This window comes from Patagioenas fasciata, chromosome 1, assembly GCF_037038585.1.
Source record: "Patagioenas fasciata isolate bPatFas1 chromosome 1, bPatFas1.hap1, whole genome shotgun sequence".
In the NCBI taxonomy this organism is placed as follows: Eukaryota; Metazoa; Chordata; class Aves; order Columbiformes; family Columbidae; genus Patagioenas; species Patagioenas fasciata.
The window spans coordinates 101350914-101368961 of record NC_092520.1 but is presented as its reverse complement, the minus strand read 5'-3'; the positions used below and the strand labels follow the sequence as shown (position 1 = coordinate 101368961).

Below are 18048 nucleotides of genomic sequence, written 5' to 3'. Positions count from 1 at the left end.
TACCCCAATTTATCCACCTCTGTTCTGTAAATAGAGAGCAGCAGGGAGATTTTAAACTACATCTGATGCAACGTAGAGATATTTATTGATCTAAGCACTGGGAAGATACAAACACACTATTTATATACAGCCTGTTACATCTAGGGAATAGAAATTCCAATTATAAAAAATACTAATTTCTCAAATTTTCTGAAGAATATTATGCATTGTGTAAGAAAGAAAAGAAAGAAGAATATGGTTTTGAGGTAATTATTCCAAGGCAAATTTTTTAAACATTAAACATTTTTGTTTTGAAAGGCAATTAATCTCAGTCTTTAAGTGTTCTCATTTGTGTAAACAACGTCTTCCAAAAGGTAGTATTTATTTAAGCAAGATTTGTGTAGGCAGAATTACTGAAGCAGCTATGTTTAAAAACCAATGCAGTTTTTGAGCTACACAGTACTATGACTCGGCTGTCATTTATTTTCAAGTACTAGTAAGGATACTTCTTAAAAAACAATAAAATTAAAGTGTTGAGGATTTGTTTGTTTGTTTTTAATAGCCTCTAAGAAGATGAAAGGAAATAGACCATTTTTTAATCTATTTTTCTAACTCACAAGAGTGGTAGTGTGGAAACTCCAAGGATTTTACACTCTGACCATATAAATTGGGCAAATGTGAATATTTGTGACTGTTAGGATTTACTAATTCACAGATGCTATACAACTAACAACTTCACAAAATAAGAATCCGAGCTCTTTGCAAATCATGCTTAACCTGCATCAGACGTGGTGACATGCAAATGGCAAGGGAGAGGAACTTCTAAGGGACTCTCTTTCATTTCACACTGTCTCCCATTCCCAATGAGACAGGAGGAAATTAAAGCTGTGATGGAAAGAGATAAATATCACAAAAGTGCCTGTCCTTACTACAGAGGCTTTTCCTTGGAAGATGCAATAAAACAGCTGCAAGCGAATTCACTCAATTGGCCTTCCTCACCTCCCATTCAGCAGGTTGCAATCTTACTTGCACTTATTAAATAAGAAGTCAGCACAATCACAGAATACAAACACAGAATGAAAGTCCAGCTATTCATAAACTTGCAGCTTTATGTTTTTCAAAAGCTAGAGAAATTGTTTTGTTCGTTGCTGAATGTAAACATATTGCACTGTCTCACTGTTTGGTTTTTTTTCTGATTGTGCTAATTCTTCAAGCATCCATTGTGGTCCTGACATCTAACAAAGAATTCTTCCCCTCTTGATCTAATAGTCCCCAAACTGGTAAAATAGAAACTACAGGACCAGACCTTAGCTACTCATTTCTACCAGACAGCTGGCATCTAACGTTGACCTTCCAGACCTTGTGAAATAGCTTGCTTCATAGCCCCATTCAGCTCTCATCTGACACTTGTCCTTTTCCTGCTTTTCCACCGTCTTCCAGGAGTCCTCACACACACTGTGAGGAATATTAATTAATGAACATTAAGTATGCAGTTATGCCTTACCAGCAAAAGCAGCAGCAGACAGCATATATTACGGTACAGTAGATTGTTTTAGTACAGTTTTCAAGTAAATGTTCAAGTGAATAGCAAAAAAATGAATTATAACAGTAATAAAGGCAAACAATAACAGGAAGCTTGGTGTTCAAGAACATCCTAACATTTAAGTAGACAGTATCATCTGGGCAGCAAGAAATGAATATTATCTGAGAAATATCTGTTTCTTGCTGCAAAATGTCACAAATCCAGGATAATAGCAGCAGAGTAAACAAATTGCACAAGAACCCAAAAAAACCTGGTTGTGGTTGAATATGCCTTTCACTAAATTTATTCATACTACTACAAAAGTGCTGTATGTAGAGCATTATAAATATTAACAAAGATAACATCATACACTTCATCAAATGCCAGACAATAAATTACCTCAAATAAAAGAAATAAAGGGATAATAAAGTGGTCTTTTTCTGTTGATTATATACTCATTTTTCCTGAATGCAATTCAAGGAAATCCTCAGTGTAGTTCTGTGTATAAATCTTTATATCTCTTCCCTGCAAATTCATTTCTCTTTCTGTATCCAATAAAAGTTTTCATCCATATTTTCAAGTCTCTGCAAAATTCCACTCTTAGCCTCACCTTTTTTTTTTTCACCCTGCATCCCACTGCCTATTCCTCTAGCAATCAACTTCAACATTTCTTTTCTGAACTTTCTCTTACATTTGATTTTTCTGTTTGCTAATTTCTCTCTTTCAAAACAGTTCTTTAAAACAGTTTTATACTGCTAAGGCAGATTTCTACTGTAAAGAAAGTCATAGAAAGCACTTTACTCCCCCTTTTCTTTTTGTTTTTCTTTTTTCATAGTATCTTCCAGACAGTGCACCATTTAGTGAATAAAATGGAAGTTTTTGAATCCATTTATATGAAATACATGGCGTGCATCTAGCATCTGCTGTTCCACATACATTTCTGCATTCTTCCTTGCAGCTAGTTTCCATATATTTTCTCTCTCTCTTAATTCTTTTTGGACTAATTCCTTTTTTATTATGTCTATTTATACTTCCCTCTTAACACTGTCTTTATTTTAATGTTACTTGCCATAGTGAATTGAAACAAAACCCTCAGGAAAGGCAAAAGGATTTTCATCAGCCCAAAGGATCTCCCACATTATCCTGCTTTGGTCTGGCATTGTACTTAGATTTGTACACTAATCTATAAATTAAGGCTTTAAATAAATGAATTAAAATGCATTTTTTTCAAAAACATTGTATTCCCTTTTCAACATTGTCCTTTTCTAATTAGCATTGTCTTCATTTATCTAGAAATTCTAGCAAATAAAGATCACATTTGTACCTGGGTGCATGCAACATCAAAACAGCTTCTTCATGAACATATGTTATGATGTAGTCTTTATTCACACAGACATTATTTTTTCTGTGATATTCTGATTCATTTGCCTCACTTTGAATGTTGCCCCCTGAAATCAGTAACAACTCAAGATGTCTTTTAACATAACCAGTCAATTTGTATTGGCCAGCAGAAATGCTAAATTGAAAACAATATTATTTATAATTCACAGGTTTTTCTGCTCCATTCACGATGAAGATGTGTATGCACTTCAGTGCTTAAAGCAGTTACATTAATGACTTAAAGAAATTATCCTTGTCATTTGGAAGAACACCTTCTAATGCAAGCAAATTTCTTCAGATTCCTTTGGAGGGCCAGTGTGTTTGCAGACAGGCCACCAGACAACCCGCAAATCATGAAGCAATAGCAAGGTTCTTTTCTCTCGTCCTTTTATATGTCAGCATTATAGCTATTCTTTCCTCCCTCCCAGCAGCCTTCTCACCCTCAGAAGTATCCTAGTTTTTAGCTTTTTTGTTTATTGTTTGGTGGTTTACTGGAAACACGTAACTCACAGGGCATGTTTTCTTGTTTTGGTTTGGCTTTTTTTGACAATGCATCAATTACTCTAATTACCCATTTCCTGTAGGTGCTTAAGAGGATACCAGTGATTTTACTCTAATTCCTTTATCACATTCTTGTGTTCAAAGAATTTTCTAGTTTTTTGTATTATGTTCTATATATTTAGTCACTTTTTCTTTTCAAAATTTGTTTAAAGCACTTGCTTTAGAAATCTTTCTTACTCCTTTTCTTCCAACACTGCCAACATGTACTGTGGCATGTATACCTCTCTGAGACAGAAAACGCCGTTTTCCATATTTTGGAACATAAAGTTTCCATTCATGGAACTTCATCACTTTCCAGTTAAAATATCGTTTTACTGCTGTGTGAATGTGACCTTAAAAATGAGAACAACATATAGATTTAGCCAATCACTAGCTATTTCAGTTCCTTCACAGTTTCTTCTCAGCATTACATGCAAAATATAAATATGATTTTTACTTTGTTGAAGCTTTTGCATAGTTACTTATAAATACTTTATGTCCAGGAATACAATCTTAAAATATTGTGATATCTAAGTATCACTTCGTATATCAGCTGTGTGTCCATACAATGTATGGTGGCTTTCCTGAACTTATGGCAATACAATAAATAAGTTTAAAATACTTGTTCTGAACAAAAATAAGTGCTTTCTGACTACTTTCAAATTCTGTCTTGTAATTTGGGTGCAAAATTAGAACCATTTTGCTTTTATAAAAATAGATTTTTTCTGATCATCCTTCAAACAATTTTGAGTGAGAAGGAACAACTTGGCTGATTGCTGCTAAAAATCTGAATGTATTAAACTTCACTGAGATGCAGTTCTTACTTAGCAAGGACAGTTTCAGTTTTACAATGAAGCATAATATACTGCTGTTTAAAATATTCCTATATCCAGTAGAATTTATTTGCCCTTTGAAATTCTGTAGAGCTGACACAAACCAATCCGAGACTTCTTAATTTGAAAACTCTGAAACTGACAATGCTTGAAATAACACAGCACATATGCACCAACGAGCTTTTTGTTGCACTTTTACATCTATTGAGTTTGCCAGGCAATGTAGCACTTCCAGAAAGTGAAAAGACCTTTCAGTCTGACCTGTTAAGCTACTCCTCACTTGCAATTAGAATGCAAGTTTATTTTAGAAGATTAATAATAGTGTGCTTTAAAATGTTTTAACTTACTTAATTAGCAGGCATTTCAGACAAACACATTACCTTACTTAATAATGATCCAATATCTTCTCTAAACATAATCAGTCCAGACAGATCAGAATCTGGTTGCCTGTTGAATACAATGAAAACTTCATCTTTTTGTGGGGGATGTCAGTAAGAGAGATGCGGCATGGGAATGTGTGTATTGTAAGGTTTTGGGTATTGTTTCTTGAGGACATGAGAAGGATGTATGCTAGCTGTTGTGAGTTGCAATATATCCATTGATTCATGGTCCTCATATGAAATGGGGACTTATGGAACAGGAACTCCGTCTGTTCTGGGTTTGGGTTTTGGTTGTTTTGGTTGTTGTTGCTTTTGTTTATTTGCAGGTTTGTTGTTTGTTTGTTTTGTTCTTTTGTTGTTGTTGTGGGTTGTGAGGTTTTTGCTTTGTTTTGTTTTGGTTTGGTTTTGGTTTTTTTTTTTTTTTTTAATAGGTGCATTTTTTAGAAGTTTGGATGACGAAGATGTCAACCTAGGTTATGCAATTTCCCAGTATCTTAATCTAAATCACTAGGCAAGTAAGCATGTGTAACTATAGACTAAAGAACAGCCTGAATATTTTCCCATACAAAACCAGATTTTTGTGCTTTGAAAACATGACCACACATACTCAAAGTAGCTCTGTAAATTAAAAAAAAACATACTACACAACAAACATACACACAGGTAAAAATGGGTAACATAAAATTGCAATCTCATATGGAGTGATTCTCCTATTTCTTTCTAACTTGTAAGAGGCTATAGAAAAAAAAAAAAAACAACAAACAACATTTCCTAGCAAGTATTCCTCACCTGTTCACATAAAGGTCTACTTAAAAATGAAATAGAAACAATCTGTGCCTTATATCACATCAAAATAGCTTAAGTTGTTTATGCTTCCAGATATAATTTCAATTCTAATATTTGTGCTATGATATAACTGTTGATTTTATGATCACATATTAATTTTTATTGAAAATTAATAAAAATGTAAATTTATGCACACAGAACTCTGTATTGATGCAGCTAAATTGTTTCTATTACTGTCACTAACATCTATAAGCATGTCTTAGTTTTACAGTGTACTGTGGTCTAGTACAAAAGGATGAATCTTTTTATCATTTAACTAATATACAAAACAGACTTTGCCACAGAGATTAGAACACAGGACCTAATCACTAAGTTCACATTCATTTGGCTCCTTTTTCTTATCCAATTAATTGCATTCAGTTATACATGAGGTTGAACATCTATAGCACAGGCGACTGTAAATTCCTCTAAGACAGCTGTAATCTCATGGGAGGTATCCACTTTTGTTATTTTTTGGATACAAATCCAGTTTCAGAACTAACAAAAGGTTTGTGTAGCAAATTTCTGAGGTTTCACTGTCTTCCTCAGGTGTCTTGAAGAAAGAGTAATTGCTCAAGGTTACAATTTAATTCAATGTTCTGTGGTGATTCTATATAAACTCTAGTTTCTTTACTTATAATTTCAATTTCTACCTTTATCTTCAAAGCTTCAGATCGAATTATTGTCAACCTGTCAAAACCACAGACCCAACGTACTTCTTCACAAAAACGTAAAGTTGTATACTTTCTCCATAACAAGTAGAGAAGTTTTGTTTTGTAGTTTTTGCTTCATGTTCATATAGGAAACATGCAATGTGGGAGAGAAGAGGGAGATCTAGAGCAGCTATGTTCATTTTCTCTAACAAGAACAATACTTGCACAGTGCATCTCCAGAGACAGAAGAAAACGAGGACGAATAATTTTAGCATAAAAATGACAATCGGATGTAATAACCTGGAAACAGAAAAATATTTCAGATAGACTTGCTGTACGTGTGCATGTGTTTGTTACTACAGTGACTGTCAAATACATTGTCTGAGGCAAATGTAGGTGTATAAACCCTCTGCTTGCTTTTTTGTGATGACAAGCATGCAAACACAGCTGAGACAGACAGGTAGAGCACTGGCTCACTGTTCTGGAAAACCTACAAAGATTGCATCCTAAGGGCTTTGATCAGCTATGCCAAAGAAATTGTGGAAATTAATGCAGGTGGTTCGTTGTGAGGTGCCAAAATGCTGCAGAAACATAACTAAGATCCTGGAGAGCTGTGCTGAGTAGGGTTTTGACTTACAAGCAGCTCTCCCAAAATATCTTTACAAAACAAAGGTGTAGTGGTGCTGTTGCTGTGGAAGCAATACTTCTTCACCCAGCCAAAGAATTTACAGGAAATTCTGTGAAGAAGAAATGGGAGAAATGGAACTTTGGCAATCACCACCATTTAACTATTAAAGTAACGCATAGACTCTTGCAGCAAATTTTATTGCCTAGGGTTCCCTCAGCTGCTACCTCAAAAGACATTTTTAAGAGCTATCTACTCGTGTATTCTTGTTTCAGAAATATATTGTGTTGGGCTGCCAAATTAGTTCTTTTTGATTTCTCATTTTTCCTGGATGTACATCATACCAAAAAGTAACACCAATAAGAATGGAATAATTTCTGGGTTTTTATTAGGTTGTTGGGTTTTTGTCTGGTTTTTTTTCAGGTTTTTTTGTTTCTTCTACTTTTGTGAAACATAAATAACTTCAGATTAGTTCATAATTGATCTGGTTCCCTGTAAGTGTTAAACATTTTAACTGAGCATGATTTTGCATAGGTATTGGAATGTAATTTTAATTTACATGAAGTTGACCCTCATTCTCAAGGCATACAGATTTCAACACTTTATAAAATGATAAGGAAACAGAAATGAGTGACCATCCTGTAAGCAGAAATATAAGCAGTTACAAACCATGTTTGCTCACAATTTACAAGCTTTTTTTAAGCATTTGTCATTATTGTTCTAGTTATATTGAGAAATGGGAATAGGAGGGGTTACTTGTGAGAGAAAAAAATATGCTCAATTGTTGCTTTTTTTTTAATGGACCAAGTGCTAACCTTGTATATCAACAACAAGTAAATAAAGTCCTATTTGAAGTTCTTCATTGAAATTCATGTGCATAATGCAGTTCAATAAAGAAAACAAACAATGCATCAAACCTCTCCCATGGTTCAGTTATAAATAAAGAAACAGGGAGATGTTAATGAAAATTATGTAGCTGACAAAATGATCTATCTAGGCTTCCATTTCTACTCTGATACCCAATTCTTTGACTTCTACTAGTTCCCCATTTTCCTGCAGGAGTTGGCACCTTTAACAAAAAGGTAGTAATTCATAGCCCAGTAGGGGGTTCACCCCCATGTCAACACTTTCATGTTGCCATTGCTCATAACTTTCATGGATTGTTAATCCAAAACAAGCACTTTGTTGCTCTTTCTTCTACTTCTCACAGAGTAAAAGAAAAAATCACTTTAAAATCTCATATATATATATATGTGTGTGTATATATATATATATATATATTTAGCTATAATTCTCTCATCCTCAAATACCATTTAAAAATAATGCCACAATTATTCTGAAAACAGAGACATGGCTTCGGTAAATACAGGTCCAACCTCATCATTATTATCCTCTTCGTATTGCTTTCAATATTAACCTGCTACACTTTATTAGAAATGAAATTAAAATCTCTGGATGAGAGAGAAGTCTGTATGAATATTTTGTCGCCACCTATGCTAGCATTTTTCTTTCTTATGTTGATAAGATTTCTTTGGTCATACCCAGTTTTATTGAACTTATTTCTTAAAGATGAGCTTCCTGATCTAGGGCTGTCACATCAAATTGCCATTTAGTGAAATCCATACCATTGGGTAACACAAAACCTTCCGGGGGGGGGGACTGGGACAGGGAGGGGGGATGGTGGTGGTGGTAGCTTTTAACAATTGTTTGGACGTGTTATTATTCTTCCTCTGTTTCAAAGAGGTTCTTTAATGAAAATAAAGAAAATAGAGGTTTTCTGTATATTCTGATGAGTGTTGTGAAGTTTTGCATGTTAGATAATTACTATAAAATTGTATAGAACAGATACATTTGTTAGCTTTGTAAATGGTTAAACAAAGGGTACAGATAGACTTTACATGATGTATGTCAAGGTGCATAATGGATGCCCATGTACATTATGGATTAGCATATCTGGAAAGATGTTCTTCAAGCACTAGGTGCAACTGAACTGTACATTTGTTTAGTCAGAAGTCAGCATAGCTGTGCAACTTGCAAATAGCATTAGAAAAAAAAAATCATACCTGTGCTACCCTACAGAAGTTGGACAGCACATTTCCCCCAAAAATCAATTGCCATGAAGCCTTCCCAAAAATAAGAACCCGGGAGCAAGGAACTAAGAGCAGCCTTTGGGCTGTGAGAAGAGCTATGAATGAATAAAGATTAGGGAAGTAAATTATAAACAGCTTTATGGTTGCTTTATGTGATAAACTGAAGCCATCTGAAGGGATGAGATACGAGGGATCATTACAAACACAGATCCAGAACAGGACTGATTAGTGTGTTCCTCAACTAAAAGATAGTCTGGCTGTACGCTACACATGGTCTCAACAGGGTCAAATCTGGTTGTTTAGAAATTTATGAATTTCAGTCAAAATATGTATAACTGATATTCTGTGAACAATGTTTTCGTTAGAAGACCACGGAAAATTAAACGTTTGTATTTCCCATTGAAAATTAAAAATAAACTAAAAATGTTGGGGCTATTTAGAACAAAAAATAACACTTGTTTGGATTCATCTTGGGTCTTAAATTTGGTTTACAAAAAAAATGTCTTTAGAGCCATATGTACGAAAACAGATGAAAAATACATAGAAGTTAGGAATATACATTTAAAACAATTAAAGATTATATTCCTAACTTATAGCATAATTACTAAGTCTAAGACATTAACCTTTAATTATTTGATCTCTGGAACTTTGCTGACTTCTGAAAAACAAACTTTGGTATTTTAGCTAGACAGTATTTAGATTGTCCCTTATTTCTTAAGAAATTACAATAATTTTCTGTTTCAAATGATATCTTCTGGATTGGATGGAATTGAATTCTTTTAACAGAAAAGGTGTGCTTGAAGATTTTTCACTTCTCAAGATGTTACACTTGTTCAAATAATTTAAATACTGAAGCACAGCAGTAGCTGTTTAAATCAGATCTGCCCATAATTTTCATCATTTATCTTTGGATGTAGATACAGTTTACTACACATCAAACTTACACTCTGATAAATCGCACTTTCCAAAAAGTAAAAATAAAAAACAACTTCCTAAGCAGTCATCTTAGAGGTTTACACTTTTATTTATGTCATTACCAGTAGACTGCAGAAAGCTGAGATAGTACCACTAAATTCTATTCTTATGAGGTATCAAATTCATCTAGCAATAATGACATTATTATGTCATTGAAAACCATGAAAAGCACCAGAGTTATAAATGATCTTAATAGCTGTGATGTAAAGCATTTCATTACCAGACTCCTTGCTTGAAAAGATGCACTGTCCCAAATCAATGTCTGTGGAGAGTTTTTTGGAAGAAAGAGGACCTAAACTGTATGCTATGAATAAGCCAGAGCTTGGTATAACTGAAGTGTAGGCCAGGGTCTACACGGAAGGTTATCTAAAGACATCAAAGACGGAACGGAAATCGCTTAAGTAAACAGAAGCTGGACGCAGGAGGGGCGCTGTCGTCACTGCGCGTGAACAGCTCGTGGACAGTGTCCTGCAGCTAATCACCATAGTGGGGGGACGCGTGACTGCAGAGAGTAACCAGTCATAGCCTGTGCTTTGTCGCATGACCACTAAGTAAAGAGTATATATGTGTTGTTAAAACGTACATAGGAGGACATTGATATTCAATGTGCCATTAAATAAAAGACATTGATCCTAAACTCATATTGAGCTCGTGTCTCTGTCTGCTCCAGGTCACCCGTCACACTCAAAGAGACTTACCGTGCCAAGTTCTTCATTCTCCACAAATGTCTTGCAGTATGTGCAGAAGCCAGTGTTAATAAATATGAGATACTACTCCTATGAATAAAACAAGAACTACACATCTTTCAAAATGCTGCCTCAGCTTGGTCAATGCATGTTATTTTTGCCAATTCAGATGCCACCATGTTGGAGGGAAATAGCTCAGGTGTGTTTAAGGTAGCCTACTCATATGTGAAAAGCCAATAAAGAGCTAAGCCTGGTACTCTATAGTAAAAAACCAAACAAACAAACAAGTATCATGTATTTTGATACATGCCAGTCTTCACAAGGCTGGATAAAGTTATAAAATAATATTTACAGTTCTCCAAAGAGGCAAGAATGTACATTGAGAACTTCATGTTTTTATTTTACTAGACTGAACGCTATTGCGTCGTAATATGGGAATATAAAACAATAATCTGCCCAGATAATAAGTTATATTTGACATCACAATAAGAGCAAATATAAAGTTTAACTAAGTAATTACAAATATTGATAAGTAAGTATATGCTCTGCAAACTCATGTTAACAGTTCAACTTGATCCCCTCCTGCTTTACAACCCTTAAATAAAAAAATCTGTTTAAAGATCTGAGCAGTGATTGCTGGTAGTCAGTGTAGATGGTGAAGGCATATTTGCATGAAAATAATTCTTACAGGAAGGATGCAATGCATTTTGATTTACATTTGGCAGCTTTTCAGTTTTTCATAGTTCTTTGGCATAAGAATTTCTGTAACACAGTATTTCTGCAAAGGCTCTACTAGGCCAGAGTCTAAACACCATAAGTGAGACACAAAAGCCAAGTGCTCCCACTTCTCAAACTGATTGCCTAATAGACTGCAAACATAGCAACTTTTGTAGACTCATCTTTTACCACCACACAATGCATTACACTCCTGTCAAAGTTGGAGTATGAGTGAAATCCCTTCCTTTTATTTACAGCTATGTTAAACACTCACTAGGATGTCTCATGCCATGTATTATAGTTTTTATATAACACTTTTCTTAGAAAGTAGGATGACTTTGAACACAAAAAGAAATGTATCATAGGTTATGTCTCAAAGCTGCAATAATTGATACAGGTAAAATGGAACAATGCATAATTTGTTGTAGCAGGTATGACTCTCAACATACGTCATTAACAGAAATATCAGGCATACAGCAGTAACAAGCATTCTTTTCTTACTACTTATATGTTGTACCATTCTGTTTCAGAGAGATATAATATGAAAAGCTGGTGTGTCTCTGAAGAAAGTGATTTTCACTGTGTCCTCTGCTGATTAACAGTAAGTGAAAGCTATCATTTTACAAAGCTTTATTGCTTCTTTCGAACAAGGTCTCCTTCTTTAATCCATTTTGCTGCAGATATTGGCCTGCTGGTGGGAATGTACCTCACAAATAGGGACAACCTGCAGATAAATATTTCCCTGCAGTGCTTACACAGACATATTTTTGCTAACTTTAGACTTTGTGGAGGCTATTCTCTTTTAAAGGAGAGAGGCTATGCTTGCAAGCCTCATACCTAAGACAGACAGAAAAATAAAAGTTTGGGTTAAAAGGTGCCTATAACTGCAGCCACACTGTTCTATGAAAGTCACATTTTTATTTGCAACAGGATAGAAGTATGAACTGAGAGAAGGATTTGTCTAAACCTCATGTGTTGTCACAGTAGAGCTACATTTATTGAAGCACGCACTTATTTGCGATGTTCCTAAAATAGCATGATATCCAAGCTATTTATTCTTACCATTGGTGACTTGAACTTCTCGGATGTTGGCTGGCTTACTCGTATTGAGCATGGCAGAATTTTGCATGGCAGGCACAGCAGTTGCACCAGCGGCTACACCAGCCAGCTGCACTTCTACTCTTCTTTCCACTCTCTGTCTGGCTCGACAGCGTAACACAGCTACACAAAGGCAAAAACCCATTATTTGTAAAGCAACAGCATCTCAATTTTAACAAAACAATTAAATGTAGAAGTTAAATGTGTTTAGAGAATGACATAAATCCAATAAGGACGAAGACAATTAAAAGCTTTCTCCTAACCCAGAGTTTCTGTTGTTCTGTTGAGGCGAAGTAGTAGAAAACACTTCTAAGGAAATGAAAATCTCTTTCTACAGTTAGTTCACAACAGCACTTGCAAATTTCTCTGTCTTTTGTAATAATGAAATGTATCTTCATTTTACTTCATTTGCAAACAGAAATTACAGCATAGTTTGAGAGATGACAATGACAAAGGAAGACTAAAATCAAAACAAAGAAATAAAAGAGTTTAAAAATTAAATGAAGTAATATTATGTTACACTTTGACTTCTTAGTTTAAGAATACTGTTGTTAAAACTTCAGCTTTTACAGAACTATGCCAGAATAAAAAGCATTCTCACACAAGTTTCTCTCTGAAGCATGACAGAGCTTTTTTTTGATTCCGTAAGTGATTTTAATTTACTGCTTCTAAAAGATGTCTCTTTTCATTACAAGGTAGTTGGGTTTTAGCTTATACACTTGATTCTAAAAAGCTTACTTCAATAGTTCTTGTTTATGGTTCTTTCAATAATTATTGGTGCGGAAAGAGGAGAAAATTAAATGCAAGAACTGAAAGGAAAATGTTTTCCCAAAGAAAAGACTTAGAATTTTTTAGAGTTACAGAAATCAACATGAAAAAGAAGAGCTGATTACAGACTTCTCAGTTTCAAGGTGTAAATATTATTTTTATCAGAATTATATCCAATGATTTTTTAAAAATTAACTCTGAACTTAACATCAAGATTTAATTATAAATAATTTAGAACTATATCTTGGTAATTATGTAAAGTGTTTAAAAAAAACTCAGAAATTAAACTCTTACTTCTATGCTATGTTTATGTAACTTCAGCTTTCAGTTCTGAAGCTTAAATCATTATCATTATTTTGGAAAATAGACAACTGCACATATAGTTCAAGCAATTTCCTTTCTTTAAATTTACCAAGTATTTCAGTTTACTGTGTGCACATGTTGTGTCCATGTAATTTTCCACTCTGCAGCTCAACTTACTACCAGAAATTATTCTACCTTTTCTTTTTCCTAAATGGCTAAGTAATATTTATGTATAAAAATCAGATACCTGTGGAATTTGACTGGACAATTCCCTGAGCAACCTGACCTAATTAGACCTGGCTTTGATCAGGGGGTTGGACTATATGACCTCCAGTGGTCCCGTCCAACCTAAATTATTGTACACTTGACAAGAAATTTAAAAAAAATATGGATGATTGTCCATTTGTAATCAATTTTATAATATAGCCAAGTTGTAATTACTTAACATGTACTACATGGATTGTGACCACTGATAGTTTTAATTGGTCTCATGAGATACTAAGCCAAGTGACTTCTAGAAGTTGAAGTATATTAAGATGCAAATAAGAACGACACAAAAGATGAACTGCCTAATCTATTAGCAAAGCAGCTTTGGGTTTTGACATAACATCTTGTAGCCTCCAGGCAATTTTAAGAAATGTCTGCATTAAAAGAAATTACAATACTATTTCAATCATTATTAAAAACAATGATTTAAAAATAAAATAGGTTTCTTGTAAATTACCTGCTTTGGATTAATATCTTACAAAAGGGATTTTTCAAAAGTCAGTTTATAAGTGAAAACTGTAGGCTTTCAGAATCGAGGCAGGAATGGAGTCTATTTCATAAACACACTTAAAAACAAGTATTTAATTATCCAGGTAATTTTCAATGGAAGTTCTAGTACTTCCTTAAAAAGAAAAATAGCCCAACATAACACTGTGATGGCCAAAAAGAGATGTATTCAAAATGAATGCAATGTTCCCTGCATGCATTGCAGACATTTACTGAACACAAACTAGTATATAATACATTCAGCTATAAATATTCAGCAGTTTAGTTTTGCTGTTTTAAAGAAGCATTTAGGAATTCAAAATTACTTAAGATTTGATATTACTTCAATTTCTGATCATATACAGAAGCAATATCACTTAAGCAACTTATGAAGGCTAACAACTTTAATTAATAACTTCTATACCTAATGAAAACAATAGCCAAATAAATGGACAAATATCTCAAAGTCTGCCAATGAATTACGTAACATCTTTAAATAACACAACAAACATTCACATCAAAATACACAGTTTTAATGTTAATGAGGCTCATTAAAACCATAATACTGGATAACAGTTGATTGTATCATAATATTCTGCTTCATTTGTTAAGGTATTAAAGTAGAAATTAAAGAGATGAAAGCTCTAATTAATACCACACCATTGGCATTTGTCTGCAAGTAAATGGTCTTTAAGCAAGTTAAATTCATGACAGTAAAAATATCTATTTCTACAGTTTTTCAGAAGTTATTCCTGCACCTTAATCTATTTAGTGTAGAAAGGTATTTTATTCACTCATGAAAAGACAAGATGAAAAGACAATTTGGTGTAAAACTGTCCCTCATCTGCACCTTAAGCTGTAGTTTCATCAATGTTATAGATTTAAAAGTCTGTTCATAATTTCTGTTTCACAATTCTGGGATTGTACTACACCTTTAAAAAATAGGTGCATCAAATCTATAAACATTTAGTATCCCCAAATTAAGCAACAACAAAAACCCTACAAATGTAAGTCATCTTTTACTGCAAGTTTAATCCTCAGGAGCAAGTAGAAAAGTCACTGCTATTCACTCTATATTCTGGTTTTGATTAAGAAATGAAATTCAAGGCTGAGAGAAACAGTGGACATCTACTCCAATGTTTTGTACCCTGCAAGCTCTACAGAAGGGTGTTCTGGATATGCAAGCAGAAATCTACCCTTGTGTCAGTCTTTCATTTGATTTAGCTTCAGTTCCTAACTGGGCATTAACTGGGACAGTTAAGGGCATGAGCCCTGAGATTTGCAAGACCACTTCTGGCTCTTTTTATCTGCAACAAAATAAAAGATCTAGGTTTGCTTTATAGGCTGGGGAAAGAGATACTCTATTTGTGATTTTTTAACATGTAGCGAAGTGCTACTGGAAATTATCATGATCAAGCAGTAGAGAACACAAATGACTATTTAATTTTCTTAAATTTATTGTTTGATGTTTTTTTCAATTGTTACCTACCTGGAACTAATTTCTGCTGTGGTACTTCCGATATTCCATGAACTGGATAAATCCAGAGTATTCCCTGAATTTGCCCATTCTCGGCTAGAGTAACACTGCTTGGAAAATAAGTGAAGAGTATCACTATGAGACTGTTGAGAATTTTTTTCCAACGTAATCTAGACTTCAGAGTTTTTAGAGAATTGAGATTCCATTTTATTGTACACTGTAATGTTTAACATCTCTAAGAAAAATATGAAATAAAATTCAACCAAATCAGAACAGCAATAATTTACATCCATTTAGTTTATTGTCTTAGAATATTATTCTGTTGGGATATGAGAAAATTTGGCTTGATTTACTCTCTCTTATGTCATGTCTACATTGAAACAAAGTTTATGCAGTTCATAGAATTATAGAATGTCCTGAGTTGGAAGGGACCCACAAGGATCATTGAGTCCAACTCTTAATTAATGTTAATGTAGTTAATGCATAATTACATAAACATATCCACAAGAGAATCATTATTAGCCCAAATATACTGAAAAATTAGAAGCATCTAAGGGCTGTCATTTGCTCAATAAATGCACTGGCAGCTAGTACTTCACAGTTTTTTTAATTTAAAGTTAGATAACTATTGAAACACATAAAAGTCTTACTCTAAATCTGCATACTTTGCAGGGTACATTGAAAGTCTATGTTGCACACTTATTGCCCTCAAACTCAAACACTTGGTTGCCCTTGGGAGCTACACACAAATAGCTGAAGGGGAAAATGATGATAGGAATGAGTATCCTCAACCACTTTCTCTTTTCCTATTAGAATAAATTACCTCTTTAAGTCTTTATTTAATTCAGCAGAATTCTCATAAGGCCAGTTTTCACCATTTTCCCTCATTACATGAATTACCACCACAGCCTCATACATTTTCATTGTATTCGGCATAAATAACAATGGAATGTCCAGTTTTTCTTTCGGAGCTAATCGGATTCCTGTAAGATAGAAAAGATATAGTATTTTGAAAGTTTTGAAAATTGTTTATATCTTTTTACTCATTTTTTTTTCTGTTTAATACACTATTTTACATTTTACCGTAGTATACTGTTCTCCCTGTGATAATAAATCTCATTTTACCCTGCTCTTACTACAGCCAAATCTCATCTTACAGTAACATTTGTGGTCTGTCTTCCTGTAATAAGGTACTTTGTGATTCGATGTCCTGAATAGCGGATTTCACATAAAGATCCCACATTTAATATTCAAATATCATGTCTAACATATGTAAGTCAATCCCATGATTTTCTAGAGTAACACTGCATAAAAAAGATCAGTCTGAAAGCAATTGTTCATGTTCAAGACATAGTTGAAATACATTTGAAATAATCCACATTATTATTATACAAGCCATGTCTTTATTGTGCAATTATTCATCTAATTGATTTTGCAACAACAATAAACCCCACCCTATGCTGTGTATAATGAAGGTGGTCTGATACATTGCATTTTTAAGGGCCTTTTTCCAATGACTTGCCAGTCTGCCAAGTGTCAGAACATCTACCTCAGGCCATGTTCCAGCTACTTCAGAAATAAAGTTATAGAAAAAATTACACAACGTAGAACAAGTAAGTCATACAGTCTTTTCACTATCAAGCTCCTTTCTTTGAAAATCATTCTTGAAATTTGATGGAACTGACATCGCAGGGTTAGGGTTTCAGCTTTAATTTTATTTGCAGAATATCTCTTAGTTGTCACTTCTTCTACGTTAAGCGTTCAATCCATTTTTCTGATAGTTTTTCATGCCTGCTACAATGCACACATGCCAATACAGGCTTCTGAGTATCGATCCCTGAGAATGACTCAATCTGCTCAAGTTGGTATGCATGGGACAAGCAGCACTGTCGCTGTGGTTACTTCTGATAAACACAGGCTGCTGTGTGCTCAAAACATGTCAGCAGGGAAAGTTTCTCTTGTGCTCCAAATGTTCACCTTCCTACAGCCTAAGTGGCTTGGGGGTGAAGACCTTAATGGTGAGAGCTGTAGCTGTAATGCAGTCTCCAGAAAGAGAAAATAAAATAAAAAAAGAGGTGGATGTGTGGAAGTTTGGGAATGAAGGTGGATGTGTAGGGAGAGGGAATAAAGTGATGACATACAGGAATGGTCAGAAGCCAAACAGGTCATGTAAGTCACAGCAGGGTGGGAGACAAGGGTTTGAAAGACAGGTCTCCAAAACACAGAACAAAAGCCAAGATTCCTCATCTGTGTCAATCTTCTGCTAGCACTTAATCATAATATAAAGTCTACTGGCCATTGCAGCTTCTGTTGGTCCCTCACAATCTGTTGTTGCTATCATTTGCTCCTTCAGCAGAAACAGCAACCTTGAATAAAGAGTAGCTTGCGTTTATTAGCAGCATATTTAAATAAACAAATTGCCCTGTCCAGACTGATTACCTTTA

At 34.3% G+C, this 18048-nt stretch overlaps 1 protein-coding gene across 2 annotated transcripts in view; it reads right to left on the bottom strand.

Annotated features, from left to right (window-relative positions):
• CFAP47 (cilia and flagella associated protein 47) overlaps positions 1–18048 on the bottom strand; it is a 298916-nt gene that overhangs the window by 23198 nt on the left and 257670 nt on the right. The window contains exons 58-60 of one of the 2 annotated variants that reach the window (XM_065848704.2): positions 16428–16587; positions 15617–15714; positions 12268–12426 (exon numbers count right to left, since the gene is read on the bottom strand). In XM_065848704.2, the coding sequence (XP_065704776.1) occupies positions 12268–12426; positions 15617–15714; positions 16428–16587 (417 nt within the window). The remainder of the gene's footprint in view (positions 1–12267; positions 12427–15616; positions 15715–16427; positions 16588–18048) is intronic. The other variant, XM_071812057.1, reaches the window with a different exon arrangement.